We start from the raw sequence: 18,591 nt of genomic DNA, 5'->3' as shown, positions 1-18,591 counted from the left end.
TTATACACTTTCTCTAATATAACCAATTCTACACAAAGCTTAGTACTAGAAGACACATGATTCAATTAAACAAATACCATTTTGAGTGTGTTTTTTTACAGTCAAAGGGTTCCACTATGTTCCGAGGGCCTAAAATAAGGTTTCCCAGAAGTTTCGGAACCTAATTTTGCCATTTGGGCCTTAAAACCAACAGTCAAAACCTGCAGCCGAAACTTGCTAGGTTTCAGTCGAAATTTCGCAGTTTTGCTAGGCTCGAAACTGAAATTTACTGGTCTTAAAACCGAAACTTTGAACCTTGGTTATGAATATGAGCTATTGCTCATACAATTTCCACCTATTAGTTTCTGATTGATTGTTGCTAATCTAGTTTACTTTGATCTGAGATGTCCTATTTACTTCTTGCGAGGGGGGGCTATGAGCGTGGTTTTTTTTTTGGTCAAGGGAAAGAGAGCAAGAAGTGGGAGGGGAGAGTAATGTAATTCTGGTTTAAAGAGTTGAAACAGTACTAAAACAGAATCTTAAACAGAGAGATCAAATTCCAGATTAGGGAAAAAATTAATAGATTCAAATCAGATGGTTGGATCGGGCTGAAAGCCTGGTCGCGTTCCTCTTTAAAGGGGTATGAACTCTGCTGGAAAGTTCAGCTTGATCAATGGCTGGATCTGAGTTTATGAGAGATTCCTAGTACCACTAGGATGGGTAAAACTGTCAAACTAAAAGTCAGATTAAAGATCAGATTCCAGATTATTATAGGCTAGCAGAATATCAATATGGGTTATTACTTTCAGAACCAACAGAATGGTAAATAGTATATGTCGATTTCAGCCTTTATAGGTCACAAGGATTGATCCTACATGGAATTGGACTGTGAAATAACCAGCATATCTGAAAACTGAAAACAGGTTTTAAAAGAGTGCAATGTGCAATACCGATAGAAGGTTTATGAAATCAGAATTGAAATTGGCACATAAGAACATCTTCCAATTAACAATCTTACTGAGGGTAGGATTGCTATATTGCAGGAACCAAATCTGAACAGAATAACAGACAATAGGATTGCAGAACAGTACCTTAGAGTAGAATAGAGCAAGAGCAATAGAACCTGGGCTTCCTACTGCAAGGTATTGACTGGATTCACACCAATTACACCTTGATTCACACAAGGAAGAGTGTACCACAACAGGCAGCAAAGACAAAGCTTCCCATTAATCAAAGTTCGTGTCCAATGCTGGACCCCCTTACAAACTTATATAGAAGACTAAAAAACTAGCTCAAACACTAACAAGAAAGGCCTAACCCAATCCTTAACTATGCAGGTAACATAAACTGACTAGGAAACTGAAAATTGACTCAAAACAGGACGGAACTTATAGAATCTAATCCATCCTAACTAAAATACTTAATAACAATTAAGATAAAAAAATAAAGGCACTTAACTAATCCCGTTTGCCTAGCTTCTACCCATAGTAAAGTGACGCATTACAGTGAAAACACATGGGATCAAAGGCTAATTTCTAATAAAATAAGTCCATTTAGGTGATTTAACTATCATGCTGCAGGTTCGAAACAGTGAAACAGCCTCTCCGCGAAGTGGGGGTAAGGGTTTATACATTTGCCCCTCCCAGACCCTGTAGTAGTGGGAGCCTCGTGCATTGGGACTAGAGGTGTAAGTTTGGCCCTGTCGGCCTGAGCCCGAACAGGACCTGGGCTAGATTTTTCAACCCTGAGGGTGGGTTAGGGTGGAAATTTTCAGGCCCTGGGTCAGGGTCGGCTGGGTCAGAGTTGAGGCCTCAGGCTAAGCCTAGCCTAGCCCAGCCCAGCTCTGCCCTGTGTTAGGTTATGCTTTACAATTTATTGTTTACATTTTTCAATTTTTGTTTAGTATCTAATTATCCATTGGTTTACTTAAAAAAAAAGGCTAATTATCTATTGAACAAAAATATCTAAATTTTAAGATTGGGCTAAGTTTTTTAACCCAAAGAAAAGTCTGATAATCGATTGAGTATGAAACAAGCTAATATTCAATCACATGTGTCTCATTTTTTTAATGCATAGGACGACGTAAATGGCAAAAAAGTAGGGCAAAACAGGGCCAACCAGGCCCTAGCCAAAATTAGGGTCAATCAGGGCCAACCCAGCCCTTGGCAAAAATCAAGGTCAATCAGGGCCGAGCTGTGCTGGGCTGAGCCCGACAGGGTTGGGCTTGGGCTGAGATATCTCAGCCCGACCTAGGGCCAGGTTGGGCTTGAGTTGAGCTAAGAGGACTCAGGGTTGGGCTAGGGTTTTAAAAAACCCGGCCCAACCTGGCCCTGTTTCACTCCTAATTGGGACGCTCTTTTAGGTGGTTTAACTACATCAATTCTCCCCACCTTGAAAAAAAGTGTCCACGAGTTTTGCAGTGATGAGGAGGAAATATCATGTGAGTAGTAGTGTTGACCATTCCCAAACAAAACTTTGGTGATGTAGATACGTTGGAAATAAATCTTCCAACCCTAGGAGTTTTCTCTTCAAAGTAGTAAGGTGGATTCACAAAATAAATTCTAAAGTAAGAAAAGCGTTAGGGGTGGTGATAGCTTCATGCGTAGTGTACTCTAAGTCTTCCTAAATCACGACCTCATCTGGTACTACTGCATTAGCTGTGTCTTAATCAACCTTTGTAATGCAATCCTCCACATCAGCAACCTCTGATTGTTGGTCGGCCGTCTTAAAACCATATAGGACTTTGGCAGCTCGTGGATGTTAGGAACGTAGACTTCGAGGCATGGGGCTTTCTCTTTAAAGAACCTTGCTGGCATAATGAACTCTATGGGATCAACCCCTGAATCTATATCAACTGTGGATGTCATATTCATAGAGCCCTCAACTTTGGTAACCTTTTCATCGAAGACTTGAGGAACAAGCTCCATCATAAGTATTGACGATTTCTCGTGGAGTGTTCTTGACCACTACCTCATCTTCCACTGATTCAGCTTTGTCTACTTTGATATCTTCAACGTAGACTTCTTTAGTAGATTCATTTACATGTTGACCTTCTGTCTTTGAAGCTTCAAGTACTCTTTATCATCACAATTCACTGTGATCACTTAAAATTTATTTCAACTTCAGACGTCATTTCTTTTAAGGCTTACTTCGTTTCTTCCTTTGATGGTGCAAAGTTGAGCTCAGCCACTGCTTCTTCACTACCCCGACCTGTTGATGTTAGACTTCCAACACTCTCCAATTCGCAAACTGAACTTTATATATGGTTGCTTCAAGTTCTCTTTAGCTTTAAATGCCTATTGGTGGTAATCTTGTTGAAGGGCGAGCTGAGCTTTCTTTGGATATGCTATGGTGGGTACTTTTCCTTCAGTTCTTCTTTCGTCTCCTCCCACATAGTGGGTGCTCTGCCTCGGTTCATAAGTCCACTATCCACATGCTACATCAATCAATTTAGTTCGAGCCAACGTCATCTTCCTTGTTTCAGAGAGTTTGAACCAGTCAAAGTAATCATCCTAGCTTGGCAACCAGTCATAAAATATCTTTGGATAATGTTTCCTACTGTACTCCTTCAGTTTGAGCTTGATCTTCTGTGTTGTCAAAATGCTGTGGAGGTACACCATTACCACCATTAAAGTATGCTCGCATGTGGTCTTCAAAAATTCCTTGGGGGTGTGTAAACCCTCTGTGGGCCTATCCATGAATCTCTGAGTTTGGTTGTTAGTTGTAGTCTGTGTCGAATGTCTTGATTCACCTTCAGGAGGTGCATAACTGCCTTTTGTAGCAGCAGCAATTCAGTTTTCCATCGCGGTCATCTGTTCATTCATGCTTCTTTGATCGGAAGTTAACTGTTGTAACATCTCAACAACCCTATTATAAGGATCTGGAGGCTTCTCTGCCATAGCTTTGATACCACTTAATTTAGTACTGATTTAATGAGTTAAAATAGTACTAAAACAGAATTGAAAACAGAGATATCGAATTCTAGATTAGGGAGAAAACCAATAGATTGAAATCAGAAGGCTGAAAGTCTAGCCGAGTTCCTCTTTAAAGGGGTATTAACTTTGCTGAAAAGTTCACCTTGATCCAATGTCTGGATCTGAAATTATGGGAGATTCCTAGTACCACAAGGACAGGTCCAGACTGTCAAACTAAAAGTCTGATTAAAGATCAGATTGCAGATAATTATAGGCTAGCAAAATATCAATATGGATTATTCAGAACCAACAGAATGGTTTATCAAAAAAAAAAAAAAAAAAAAAACCAACAGAATGGTAAATAGTTTATGTTGATTTCAGCCTTTAAAATGTCACAAGGATCAATCCTTCTTGGAGTCGGTCTGTATGAAATTACCAGCAGAATTGAAAACTGAAAACCTTATGAAAGAGTGCAATACCAATAGAATGTTTATGAAATCAGAATTGAAATCAGCACTTAAAACACGTACAATTAGCAATACTAGTGAGGGTAAGACTTGCTGTATCGCAGGAACCAAATCTGAACAGAATAACAGACACTAGAATTTCAGAACAATACCTTAAAGTAGAATAAAGAAAGAGCAATGGCACTTGGGCTTCCTATCGCAAGGTTTTGAGTGGATTCAAACTAATCACACCTTGATTCACACAAGGAAGAGCATACCACGATAGGCAGCAAAGGCAAAGCTTCTCATTTATCAAAATTCATGTCCAATGCTAGACCCCCTTACAAACTTATATGGAAGACTCAGAAACAAACTCAAACACTAAAAAAGAAAGACCTAACCCAATCTTTAACTAAGTAGGTAATATAAACTGACTAGGAAACTGAAATAATAAAAGATACTGACTCAAAACTGGACTGGACTTACAAAATCCTAATCCAGCCTAAGTGAAACACTTAATAACAATTTATTAAAATAAAGAAATAAAAACACATACTTAACTGATCCTGTAAGCCTCTACCCATATTATAGGCCCATTAAAGTGGTTCATTACAATGAAAACACATGGGATCAAAGGCTCAACACACACATAACCGGTAACCAACCCAATGCTTATTTCTAATAAAATAAGCCCATTTCGGTGATTTAACTGATTAGAGAATTGGTCTGTAGACTGCTTACTCCACTTGTTTGGGACTTTTGTGCACCACCTGTGCATGTTAGTTTTAGTATTTTGTATTACCCTCTATTTATTTTATTGCTATTATTATGTTTTCCCATTCAATGTGTTATAGTGGTGGTATTAGACTTGATTGTGTTTATTGAAAGATGTTTTCAGTTGCTGATGTTTGTGAGCCTATTACTTCAGATCACATCTATGAATGAAAATAAAATTCTTCTTACTTATGTTAGTTCATTGATTTCATGAGCTTTATTGGACCGTTTTACTTTCTTGAATACAATTTACTGAGTGTTTGGACCAAAAGAAAGTATGATGCTGATCTCCTAATTTTTTTCACAAGGAATGATAAATTAGAAATTTGTTTCACAGTAGTTGTTTTAGTATTGTATTTTCACCCTGTTAATTGAGTTTTCAGTTACACAACTATTGTGACTGCATGTTGAGAAATTAAATACTTTATTTACTTTTTCTTGTTAGATTGAGGCACACAGACTCCCTTTGACACCTGAATCATTGGCCTCCCTTCCGCCTTTTTCAGCTATTACGTCTAATGTAGAGGGTTTAAATGGGGAGAAGTTTAAACCTGAAGTTGCTAAAACCGGGTTGGGATCATCTGCAGCAATGACGACTGCAGTGGTTGCAGCTTTGCTTCAATACCTCGGAGTTGTTAATCTTCCACTTCCAACTAATATTCTAGACCAAGGAAAGATCGAAAGTGAGGATCTTGATTTGGTGCACGTGGTAGCCCAAAGTGCTCATTGTATTGCACAAGGGAAAGTTGGCAGTGGGTTTGATGTCAGTGCTGCAGTCTATGGCAGTCAACGCTATGTTCGTTTTTCACCAGCAGTGCTTTCTTCTGCTCAGGTTCTCTCTCTCTCACAGAGATATATTTTGCATATATATGGGTGGCACTGTTTTTGTTCTTTCTGTGGGTATTTTTGTGTGTGTGTGTGTGTGGAAGATTCAAATGGAGTTTATGTAGGATATTGAAGGTACACTATATCTAGAGTATGCAGTATGACCAAAGCATATGGGAACATACAATAAAAATTTTTGGTCGGGACAGTGTGACCATATTATTTGATGAACCACCTAAGAATAGAGGCTATAGGCTTGACCTGATTTCTTGAATCTAATCATCCATTATTGTATAACAGCGTAGTTAAGAACATGTGTGGGTTAACTAGGAATTTTCATATAACCTGGAAAAAACTAGTGATTTTTATATAGTTATTGATGTAGTTGATGGTTGGGGGCATGGGTGGTGTTTGCTAGTTAACTAACTAAATTTGACGAGGTGGTGACTATTAACCTGCAGTAGCAATTAATATCATGCCCCGTGCTGTATATATGTATTACTCTACTCTCTTTAAGGAGAGTAGCTCTGAATCATCTTACTCTTGAAAAAAAAAAAGATATATGACTTCGGATGTGAGTTTCTCAGTGTAACTCAATACTAATAGTTGCAAATAACACAATATTAACAAAACTGCTTGGTAACAACTAATAGGCTAATGAAATTAATATCAGATTCATCTTCATTGAAATAATTGAGTTTGTTATAAGCCTTTAAGCATTCTTTTGGTTCCTGAAAAAAGGATTGCATTCAACCAATCTAATGGTAAACCACATTTGTGAAATTTTTATCCAAAGAACATCAATTGATGATGTTCCCTATGAACAATAATGTAAAGACAAAACACTTTAATCTGAGGAGAACCCATTTATGTAGTAATTTTCTCCTTGAATTTGTCATTGCAAATTATACACTCACTTTTGGAGTTACAGGATGCTGTCAAAGGGAAGCCATTGCAAGAGGTCATTACTGATGTTATAAAAGGAAATTGGGATCACCAGAAGACTAAGTTCTCCTTACCACCATTGATGAATCTTGTGGGTATATAATAATTTTCCATTGCATGCATGTGGTTGGTTTTCGCTTGTCCTTGTTAAAGAGTTTTTTTTTACTGGTGGTATATGTTTTGTTTAAGTTGCCCTTATTGATGGGGATGTTTTTGCAGCTCTTAGGTGAGCCAGGAACAGGAGGATCATCAACACCATCAATGGTAGGTGCTGTTAAGAAGTGGCAAATATCTGAACCTCAAAAGTCCCAAGATACATGGAGAAGGTTAGCAGAAGGGAACTCAGAACTCGAACTACAACTCAATATACTGAGTAAATTGGCAGAAGAGCAGTGGGATACCTACAAATATGTCATCAACAAGTGCAGTACGCATAAGTGTGGGCAGGTAATTCTTGAGATCATTGTATTCTTGCTCCCAAAAAAAGTGGGATTTAAAGTGGGAAATAGAGTATATATTTTCTTTGTACTGGGAACTCTAAAGCTGATGCATATGAATATTTTAGCATTTTGTACGAGTGAAAGCAATAAATTTTCTCAAATTTCTCTCTTTTTTTTTTTTTTGGGTTTTTTACAATTACCACCCCAAAATCTTTCATATTTACTATTACCCCCCCTCCCCCCCCCCCAAAAAAAAAAAAAAAAAACTTTGAAACAACTGTTACCCTCCCCTGTTGCATACTAATAACTAACTAACCCCCATAGTTACAGACCCGTAACAGAGGGGGTTAGTTGTGACAGTGTGCCGTTGTCACGGATTTTTTAGGACCAAAATGCCCTTTTTGGGGTGGTAATTGTAAAAAACTCCCACCCCATCACCGTCCCTTCTCCTCCTCCTCCTTCTCCTTCTTCTTCCTCCTCTGCAACCCCAACCGCCCCGATCGATGATGCCATCACCACTTTGATCAGTTGCCTGGGAAGCTTGCCCAGATGAACCTGGATTACTCTCCAAAGACTTCCTTCTACCACTTTGATCAGTTTCCTGCGCAGCTTGCCCAGATGAATCTGGATTACTCTCCAAGGACTTCCTTTTTCTACCACTTTGAACAACTAGCTGTTCATAGTTCGATTCATTACAATGCACAGAGCTCCTAAATCTGGAAAAGAAACCCTTGAATGTATCAAAACGTTGACTCCCATCTAGATAAAAAGGATCCAAAGCTATGGTAAGGAAGTCCGAGAACATTTCGTCCGTTAATGTATTGTCTTCCACTTTGATGCATCTGAAGGATCATAGATCTGCCCAGGCCACCATGGGTGACTTTTAATTTTGGCCCATACAAAATCACCAATAGAGCATGTTCTTGATCATTTGCTACCTGCTCCTCTTCTTCTCCTTCATCTACTTCTTTTTCTTCCTTGCCTTCCTCACTGTTATTTTTCTTGGTCTCCACCATGGGAACAGACATTCCTGAAACTTCGTCGCCCGAATTTCCTCCATTATCAGATAACAAACCCCCTTCCTACTTAAATTCGGTGTTTTTATCCCCATAGCCCAGTTGAACCCAACATATAAACCCTAACTCTTTGATTGTCTGGGTTTAATTTGATGGAAGACCCATTTAATCCGATGGAAGAAGCTCCTTCTTCTCCAACCATTTTGGATATGGAATCCATCGGTTCTTCTGTGATTCCAATAATTAACAGATTACAAGATATCTTTGCACCGTTTGGGGGATTGTCGAAGATCAAATTGCCGCAGGTTGCTGTTGCTGGAAGCCAAAGTAGTGGGAAATCGAGTGTGCTTGAGGCTCTTGTTGGAAGGGATTTTCTTCCACGTGGTTCAGACATCTGCACTCGGAGACCACTGGTTTTGCAGCTGGAGTTCCATCTGACTTCCACCATCTCTGAGCGCATGACCTCACAAAGTTCCATCTTTCTCCTCCTTGTCGAGCACCAAAGTCACCTCTCCACTCGCATCAATCGTTCGATCCGTCACATCACCGTCCTCACCTTCGATTTTGTTAACAGAAACCCTAATACCATTCCCTTCAACTCTGTCCAATGGAATCTCCGACGGCAACTGTGATCCGGTCAGGGTTTCATTCGAAACCCTAGATCCAACTTTGACGATCCCTTCTTCTAAGATTTGAGCTTTAATTGGTTCCAACGCAACACTGCCCTCAGCTAGGGTTTCTGTGTTTTCCATTCCCTGGAAAATGTTTCAAAGTATCTCTTAATTTCACCACCAATCTCACATGGATTACACAATTGAAACAAAATTAAGAGAAAAAAAACTAGAAAGAAATAATTATTCTCTTATCTGTTCTGAGGAGGGCTTCGATTTTCATGGAGAAGTTTGGTAGAAATCATAATAAAGAATCCATTAAAAGTAAGAGAGAGAAGAGAAGCAACCAAAAACAAAAAAGGAGACGAAGGAAGCCGGAGTACTTAGGTGGTGATGGCATGGGCAGTTGGGGTTGCAGAGGAGGAAGAAGAAGAAGGAGAAGGAGGAGGAGAAGGGACGGTGATGGGGTGGGAGTTTTTTACAATTACCACCCCAAAAAGGGCATTTTGGTTCTAAAAAATCCGTGACAACGGCACACTGTCACGACCACTGTTAGCAAAAACGCATTTAAAACTCCGTTTTAAACACGTTCCCGTTTTTTACCGTTTTAAACACGTTTTGCCGTATGCTTCCCAAACATATGGTAAAAAAGGGCAAACGGCAAGCATTCCTGTTTTAAACGCGTTTAAAACACGTTCTCGTTTTTTGACCTTTTTAAGACCTCGACTTAACTGACCATATCTCTCTCTCCCGAACTCTGATCGGCTTGATTCTTTCACCGATGTAAAGATGACTCAATGGGCTACATTTTTCATGATATCACCTTCAACTCAAAGTCAATGCATGGATTCCGGAAATAGAAGCATGTATTTCAAATAAAAATTCCTCAATTTATATAAGAATAGTGGTGTTTTTTTGGTTCCGTTTTTTTGAAATATAAACGTTTAAAACCCGTACCTTCCGTTTTCCATTTTTTACCGTTCTCTGTTTTTTTTACCGTTTTATTTGACCGTCTGTTTGCAATTTTTTACCATTTAAAACCCGTACCATAAAACTCCGTTTTATTACCGTTCCCCTTTTTGCTAATTATGGTCATGACTAACCCCCTCCGTTACGGGTCTGTAACGATGGGGGCCAGTTAGTTATTAGTATGCAACAGGGGAGGGTAACAGTTGTTTCAAAGTTTTTTGGGGGCGGGGGTAATAGTAAATATGAAAGTTTTTGGGGTGGTAATTGTAAAAAACCCTTTTTTTTTTTTTGATTTATTAGTCTCTCCACTTATATACTACTTCCTAAAAATTGGCTTAATTTCATGGTAGGAATTTATATTGTTAGTCCCTGGTCATAGGTAGCAAGAGGCTGTATGGTAGAACAGAGGAATGATTGACAATGGCTACTGTTAAAATGTGTGGCACACACACTTGAGTCGAGACCACCGAGATTTTGCTAAATATTTCGGTTTTGACACTGGGTGTAACTCAGTAGGAATGCAAGGTTTCGACCGAAATTGCGGTTTTGGCTTGGTTTCAGTACAAAACAGTGCATATAAAAGCACTGTGTTGACCGAAGTTCATGAGCTTCAAGTGGTTTCGCCTGTTAGAGGGGAAAGACTCCAAACAAAACCCAAATTTGGTATTTATGGCCGTTTAACCAACAAAATGCTTTATTAAAATCATCAGCCGAAAAATCAGGGTACTAAAACTCGAAACTCGGTACCAACTCGGTCACTTGAAAAACCGAATCGAGTTGAGATCTCGGCGAGTTGGTGCATTTTTTTTTTTTCCGACTCAAAGCCTCAACTCAGTGGGTTTTAGACCCAGTTTGGGTCTGAAACTTGGTATTTAGCTTATTTTAGGCCATTTAAACACGATGACACTACCAGGTTTTGCAAAAACAAAGTCCAAATAGGAGTTATGTACTAGTCAAACTTAATTTGGTGTGCACGAATGCTGTCAAAATCGCTCTGAATGAAAATATTTTCTTGGACATCAAAACAAATGAATATTTTACCGCACTTTTGGTTTTTAGCAGTGTTTTACCATATTAAGATTTATGGAATTTTTAGATTTGAGAAAAACCCCAGCATTAGAAAGTTGAAAATTGCACCTACCGCCGAAAATCCAGTTTTTGTTCTTGAACTGGGGGGTTGACTTTTTTCCCTTTTGGAATTTGATTTTTTAACTATTTTTATTGGATTCAAATAGGGGGTATTTGCTTATTTATGAATAATATCTTAAGTAAACATTTACTTAATAAGGCATAAATAAGTGTCTGTCTTAGTTCCTGGACTAAATAAGTGTCTGTATACCAAGGTTTACATGGATAGATGTCTGTATACCAAGATTTTCCACCAAGATCTCGAGATTTGGCACTCATATAAAGGAGTTTGGGTCTAGATTCTCGAGATCTCGAGAACTTGGCGAGATCTCGATTGAGTTGTTGCACTTTTGCAACTCGTATGCCAACTCGTCTCGGTTTCTCAAAAACCGAGAAACTCGCCGAGATCTCGCGAGTTCTCGAACTATGCGAAAAATGCAGCTGGTTTTGGTCGTTTCCCGAAATATTTCGAGGTTGAAACCGAAATTTTGAAACCGAAATTTTGAACCTTAGGCACACGAAGGGTCATGTTAGCCTCAAATTGGTCTTAGGAGATTACCCAACTTGAAGGTTGACTATATTAGAGGATCAAGTCTAGTTAGTTAATTGTTCCTGGACAATCTAAAAAAAATAGGTATATTTCGTTTACATGGCCCCATTGAGATAAACTTCTTTTGATGGCCCACTATTTGATCCACTTGGCAGGATGATGTGTCAATTCTGACCTTTGAATAGATAGGTCTAGGTTTGGATTAGCCACATGTCAAATTTCAGGACCTAATTCAATCAAATACCCTCCCGTGTATTGGCATGCATCCTTGTATTTTTCAGCCGTCTATGTATGCCCATGCATACCCCCATGGTCCCTAGATTTTCAAAGCTTTGTTTTGCCACTTGGCGATCTTTGTTTGGGCTGAAACTTGACATGTAGGTAGGGGATCTTGAGGTCTACCTCACCACAAAATTTGGATCCCATCCAATCTGCCATATGGCAGATATTTAGGTTGTTCAGAAAACCTTTGCCCATCATTTTAGATGGTAGATTATCCATGTGGTGTGGAGTACAGTTGTTTCATACCTTGGATACAGACTATGTTAATCCATTTGCCACCATCATGCCCTTCCTTCTTTTTGGTTCACCAAAGATATGGTTCCTAAGGTTTCTGAACGAAAAAATGGCTCAAAATATAGCACATGGAAGCATTGAAGCTCCAGTAGTTCTTCTCAGTGAAATTTTATGAATGTAAACTTCACGATAGTCTAGTTTGATAACCATTCTCCCCAATTATGTTATAAATATGACACTCGTGTTGGGGTTGGGTCCTCTAAAAGGCTCTTATAAGACATTTGAATGATTGATCTGATTGTCATTGGATCTTTCAGACTGTGCCGTTTCCTCTTGGCTATGAAGATAAATACATATATAAATCAAATACAAGATTGCGATAGGTCAGTTAGGTAGACCAGTCGGGTTCATTTTGTTGGCTTAAGTCATGGATATAGTCCATAGCAAGTTCAGTGAGGAAATTGAGCAGGGAATTATTCTGCTCTATTGGGGCTAATTAAGCTGCCTATTCTCAGGCTTTTCACTCGTGACAAATGTTAGATGTTGGCCTCTGTCTCCCCATTGCTTAGGCTTGTGAATTCTATGGTGGGATTGGTGAGCCAGCTTGTGTCCAACCTAAAACATATGCATAATGTGGCTAGTTATACTATGATGCCAATGTCAAATGAAAAACCAAGCATCCCCAGACTTGGGTTGTGTATGGTTTGAGACTTTGTCTTGGTTGCACATGCTTCTAAGCTTGGGTCAGTTCCTGCTCATGGCATGTCGAGGGTGAACTCTCAGCTCATTAGTACACCCTCATAGGAAGGAAGATGATCGTTGCCCTCTTTTTTTTTTGGTGGTTTAAGTCTATTCTTCTCCTTTCACTGGACTTTAACATCCTTTCTATCTTGTTTCTATTTTTGTAGTTTTATGCTTTTTTAAGATCTGACAAACTGCATCATTGTACAGTGGATGGAGCAAGCCACTGATCCATGTGGACAAGCAATTGTTAACGCTTTGTTAGGAGCAAGAGATGCTGTTCTTGACATCAGATTACATATGCGTCAAATGGGTGAGGCTGCAGGTGTTCCGGTAGGTATTTCCTCTTTGAAAGAATGAGTGTATCGAGATTGAAAGATTGGGACTAAACAAACAAATTCTTCATGCATCTTTAGGGTTTGATTGCATAAAAATATTTAAGTTTGGACCAGTAGATCATCTATGTGAAAAACTATCAAATCAAATGGTCTTAGTATCTTACTCATTGGATCTAGTTGCCATGGCATCTTCTTGTTGAGACATCACCATATGGATCCAATCCTTTCCATGTGTGCCATTTGTATAGCAGGCAGGGTATATTGCTACTTCACTTCCTCATGTCCTGATGGTATTTGTTGATGATTTTCTGCTAGTAGTTTGTAAATTGTATTGTTCTAATACCAAATTCTTGTCTGTATTCAGTTGCAGTTTGAATTCTGAATAGGTGGTCCTTTCTTATCCAAAATAAATAAATGAAACTAAAATGTCGAGAAAAAAAAGATTATACAATCCGGTTGAAATCCTTGAAATTAGAAAGCGAACTCTACTAAGAGCATGACTGCAATCTAAAAGCATCAAACTAAGTTAGTTCCAGAGTGAAGCCTGTAAATTCAGGCATGAATACTTTGAATTGGGTTCAAGTATTGGTTGGTTCAGGAAAGGCTTAAATTCTCCAGGTGAATGGTGCAGTAAATTATGTTAACCTACAAAATGCTTGGGGATATGGATGTGGGTCCTTGGAGACATCCCAGCATCATGCTTCATATATGTGTCACATATATGTTAACCACCCCCACTCTGTCAATAGATCTAATTCATTTTCTTATTAAAAGAATAAATTTAAAAAATTGGTCAACCATCTGGAAGGATAAACCTGAGGTCTATATATTATTCTGATTTTGGTCATATTGGTGCAATTGTGGAGTGTTGGATCATTGTTTGGATGATCTATTTTTAGCCAGACAAATTTTTTTTTTAAATTGTGATTTTCAGTGTATGAGATGGAAATTTCTCTATGTTCCACATTACAGAGTTCTAATTTGTTTGAATATGTAATTGTATCTGCACATCCAGTGGTTCTACATTGTTATTAATTTATTATGTTTTTCTAAATTTACAGATAGAGCCCAAATCACAAACTCAGCTTCTTGATACCACCATGAATATGGAAGGGGTTTTGTTGGCTGGAGTTCCTGGAGCAGGTGGATTTGATGCAATTTTTGCTGTAACTTTACGTGACTCCAGCAGCTGTGTCACCAAATTGTGGACTTCACTTGGTGTTCTATCACTGCTAGTGAGAGAAGATCCTCGTGGTGTTTGTTTAGAGAGTGGAGATCCACGAGCCAAGGAAATCTCATCAGGCATTTCTTCCATTCATATTGCATAGGATATTTTTGCCTCTTGCATGTATCAGATAAGTCCTCATTATAACAGAAGTGATTTTTTTTTTCTCAGGGAAGATCAAAATAAAGAAAATGATTCTCTCACCTAAGTTGATCATATCTGATCGCTCACAATGTTGATTAGCTTTGTTTTTTACCTGTTAACCTCATACCATGGACCCCTGTTATTTTTCCAGCCAATGCTCCAGGTCCAAGATCTTGTGTAAAATTTTATTTTGTATTTGTTTCCCTTGTTGGCTCACAACAATAGTGATTTGCTGCATGAAAGGTTATAATCATCTGTTGCAAATTGTAATACTTGTGAGGTTAGAGATCTCTATGATAGTCTGGATTGAAATCTTATTATCTTGGTTGAATAGGATGAATCCACTTCTTGTTTGAGCATCACAAATGGGTTGGTTTTTTGCTGGTCGTTTTCCTTTAGGGTTTATGAAAGATGATTTTGATCTTTGTTTTTTTTTTTTTTTTTTTGCTTCTACTAGTGACTTCAGATTTGGGGATGTCTAGTGTTTTTTTCTTCATAAAGGGTCTCAGAATTGGGGATTTATGAGAGCTGCATCATTCCCTCAATATCCAACTTCAAAAGGTGGATTTCTCTTTAGTTTACATATGAATTGTTAAATTAATCTAATTTTTTTTTCTGCTTAAGGTTATTTGTATTATTAAAAAATGGAAAAAAATTAAAAGATTACAAACAATTTGGACAAAACAGCCATTCCACCAAACGAGGAGCCACCTAGCTGGCCAATCCCACCTCCGACAAAGCCATCAACAAGAAAAGCAACCCAGGTCGGTTGACAACAGAGATTATAGAAGATTTTGAGAAAATTAAATGAATCAAAATCTGGACCTCCCTTGGGCATCCACTTGCAACTCCAAATTAATCAAAGCGGGTCAGTTTACAACTGGTGAAGAGGATTCAAATCTAGCCGTTGACTTTGCCCGAAAAAAATTTGCTATCGGGTTTGGGAGTGATTTTCTATTTCATTGAATTACGAAAAGGGAGAATTCTCACTAGCTCTGCCACACGAATCAAGGAAGTACCCGCTTGTTCACCAGCATTACCATTGCCACTGAGTTGCATTCAATCAACAAATGCTGAACATTCAAATCCCTAGCTCTCTCCAAACCACCTAGCAGCGCTTCAAACTCAGCATCAAAATTTGTTTTACCGTTAGACACTTCAGAGTAAACTAAATCCCCTTAGTATGAACATTGGAGATCAAGAAAGTTATGGTTGGGGACTTCTTACACCATTAATATGGATATCATGTGGGCCTTGAGAATCCATTTGAACCAGTATCTTTTTAGGAAGAGAACTAATTAATAAAAATCGTTTACCATGGAAGCAAGGATTTGTGAAAATCACCCATATAAAGTATATGGGGTTGGTTACCAGTTATCTGAATCCTTTTCTCCTATTCTGTTCCATCTAAGGATAAGCAAATTACACTTTGAGTACATCCTTTTCACCATTTTTGTGAAATTGTGACTGGTCAGTGGAATAGAATGGATTGGAAAAATTGGACGGTTTGTGGTTAATGGGACCCATCTCCATGGGAGTTAGATGGGTTTAAAAGCCCTATCCTTCAAAATTGTCAGATTCAGATTGGAGTCAAAGGTGGGATCAGAAAAGTAAAATGATCAACGATCGGTACAATCTAATTGAGATGAATGATTGATGATTTAACATGAGTCAATTGATCAATGGTTTCAGGCTTGTAGCCAGAATTCAAAAGTTTTAATTATGAAGAATTATTTCAATTAATACATAATTGACTATTACTATAAGGGTCTCAATCGGTTTAGTTTCTTTTTTTATTTGATTTCGGTTTGGTTCAAGATAAAATATATACAAATTAAAACCGAATAATTTTGATATACTCAAGGCTCAACCGATAAAGCCTTAAAAATGAGCAATGAAGGTTCAAAATTACATTCAGGATTCATAAATTACAAGAATATCATTTCACTATTAAAAAATCTAGTAAGATATTTTAATATTTGGAATACGCTTAGAACCGACTACAATACCCCCTAGTGCTGCATTTGGATCATATTCACTATGTTTTGAAACAACACTCGATGCCGCCAAAACGACACTTGATGCAATTCAGCCGATGTTGTTTTACCCAAAACGGTAGCATTTGAGTCTCACTCTATGTCATTTCTACACCTTATGCTGTTTTGGCGATAATCAGGAATTTAGCAAATCCCAATGCGAAATTCAACTTGATTTTGTATCTCATGATTTTAGCACCGCCGTCGTTAGGACTCAAGAGACCCTCACAAGACTCTAGAAACCTTCCTTTTGATGGATCAAAGTGATTTTCTTCGATCCCAAACAAAGATCAAACCCCTCTTCTTATGGTAAGAAGATTTTTCTTAAATGGACGATGAGAACCCATGCCTTGGACGGTTTTTGGGACTTTAGCACAATGAAAAAGGCACCCTCGCATGTTTTAGGGGATTTCGATACGAAGATCGACCAATTTTCGATGAACACATGCATATGCAGGTACATTGGAGCATATTTAATTTGGAGCATATATATAAGTTGTTCTACTAAGCCAGTTCCAACTTGAAGCATCTCTAACCTGAGTCTAGGCCACTCAAACTATTTTCCTCCCTTCACGAGAGTTGTATGCATGTAAGTCTTCTTTCTCTTGGTTCTTATTTCATATTTTTGTGATTTTCTGTGATTTTTAATCTTTTTTCTGCTGAGCACACCTCATTGTTGCCCTCCATGGGGCAGCGGTATTGTGCATAGCTATATTTTTTCCAGGATAGTTTTCTTCATGAACTCTGTCCATTATTCTCTTTGCTCCTTTTAGGATTAGCTTGTTATCCCTCTTTGATTTTTTCATTAGAACTAGGGCTGTCTTCAACGTTTGTCATTGTTTTCATTACAAGAATTTTCACCCCTTTTTTAGCACTTTTCTGCATCTTTTGATTTTATTGTTTCTAATTTGTTTTGGGTTGATTTTAAATGTTTTCATCGTTGTTTTGATTTCCCCCCCCCCTCTATCTTAGGGTTTTAGATCCCTTTCTCCTTTTTTTTTTTTTTTGTTTTTTCAAATGTTTTTCATCCTTTTTAGGCTAGTTAAGCACCAAGGGTATTTTTGTAATTTTGTATGCATGAATTTACCTTCATTTATTTTTATTATTCCTGATGTCCAACATGTCGTACATTATGTTTAGAATGCCTATTCCAGCATGTTTAGTATAGAATGTATTCATTTACCATGCCATGAATGCTTTACATTCTAGTATACTAATCATACAGGTTGGGTAACGCTAGATCGAAGTATGTTATCTATCCTTTCCTGGTATTCATGCTTATATTAACTTAGGTTCAACCCAAATAACATGCAACCTAGGGTAAAAGTCCGGTTTTACCGGGTGGGCTAGGGTGCCTAACACCTTCCCTGAATCGCAACTTGACATAGACTCCAACATTTGATTGGATCAATTATGCTTGAAGTCATTTTTGTTTTATTTTTAGCATGAGTTCTAGACCCTAATCATAGTGACACCACCTTATCAATGAGATCTTGAGGTCTGGTTTCCTGCCGAAACCGCTTTGTCCTCACATTATCTCAAGAGAAAATCCTGAATTTGATTGGACGAAAATTCTGAGTTCGGTGGTTTGCAGGTTTACTAAAAGAATTTATAATAATATCATTATTTAATAAAAGAATTCTGCTGATCCCATGTACTCCATTTCTATCATTACATATGGGAATATAGAAAGTAAAAAAGAAAAGACATAAAAACAAGGGACAGCCTAGCGTAGTTGGTGAGCGTTGTGTGTTTCATGCCCATATTGACTAGGAGGTTTCGAGTTCAAGCCTCCTGACTCTTATCGTCATGTGGGGCTCCTTTATAGCGCGACACAGTATGTAGCGCATCATCCCCCTTAATACTTTAGTAATAATAATATTTTGAGAGAATGCGCAGCTTGCGCTGCAGCATAGAGAACAGTGCCCTTAATATTATTATATAAAAAAAAAAGAGGCATGATCAGAAGAATTATGCAATAAAATCGCAATGTT

The 18,591-nt window shown here is 38.1% G+C and overlaps 1 protein-coding gene and 1 long non-coding RNA gene across 3 annotated transcripts in view; one reads left to right on the top strand and one right to left on the bottom strand.

The window, feature by feature from the left end:
- LOC122642796 (phosphomevalonate kinase, peroxisomal-like) overlaps nucleotides 1–14,613 on the top strand; it is a 28,299-nt gene extending 13,686 nt beyond the window's left edge. For both annotated transcript variants that reach the window (XM_043836394.1, XM_043836393.1), the window contains exons 7-12: nucleotides 5,559–5,945; nucleotides 6,870–6,974; nucleotides 7,103–7,330; nucleotides 13,065–13,187; nucleotides 14,254–14,556; nucleotides 14,593–14,613. In XM_043836394.1, the coding sequence (XP_043692329.1) occupies nucleotides 5,559–5,945; nucleotides 6,870–6,974; nucleotides 7,103–7,330; nucleotides 13,065–13,187; nucleotides 14,254–14,520 (1,110 nt within the window). In that variant the 3' untranslated portion in view covers nucleotides 14,521–14,556; nucleotides 14,593–14,613. The remainder of the gene's footprint in view (nucleotides 1–5,558; nucleotides 5,946–6,869; nucleotides 6,975–7,102; nucleotides 7,331–13,064; nucleotides 13,188–14,253; nucleotides 14,557–14,592) is intronic.
- Nucleotides 1,204–4,880, bottom strand: LOC122642797. The gene is made up of 2 exons (XR_006330102.1): nucleotides 4,710–4,880; nucleotides 1,204–1,266 (listed from the first exon to the last, which is right to left on the bottom strand). It is a non-coding gene; the product is annotated as an uncharacterized LOC122642797 (long non-coding RNA).
- Nucleotides 14,614–18,591: the final 3,978 nt, after the last annotated feature.

Source organism: Telopea speciosissima, chromosome 10, assembly GCF_018873765.1.
Source record: "Telopea speciosissima isolate NSW1024214 ecotype Mountain lineage chromosome 10, Tspe_v1, whole genome shotgun sequence".
Classification (NCBI taxonomy): domain Eukaryota; kingdom Viridiplantae; phylum Streptophyta; class Magnoliopsida; order Proteales; family Proteaceae; genus Telopea; species Telopea speciosissima.
Note: the sequence above shows the minus strand (reverse complement) of the source record. Positions and strands in the feature narration are given on the sequence as shown.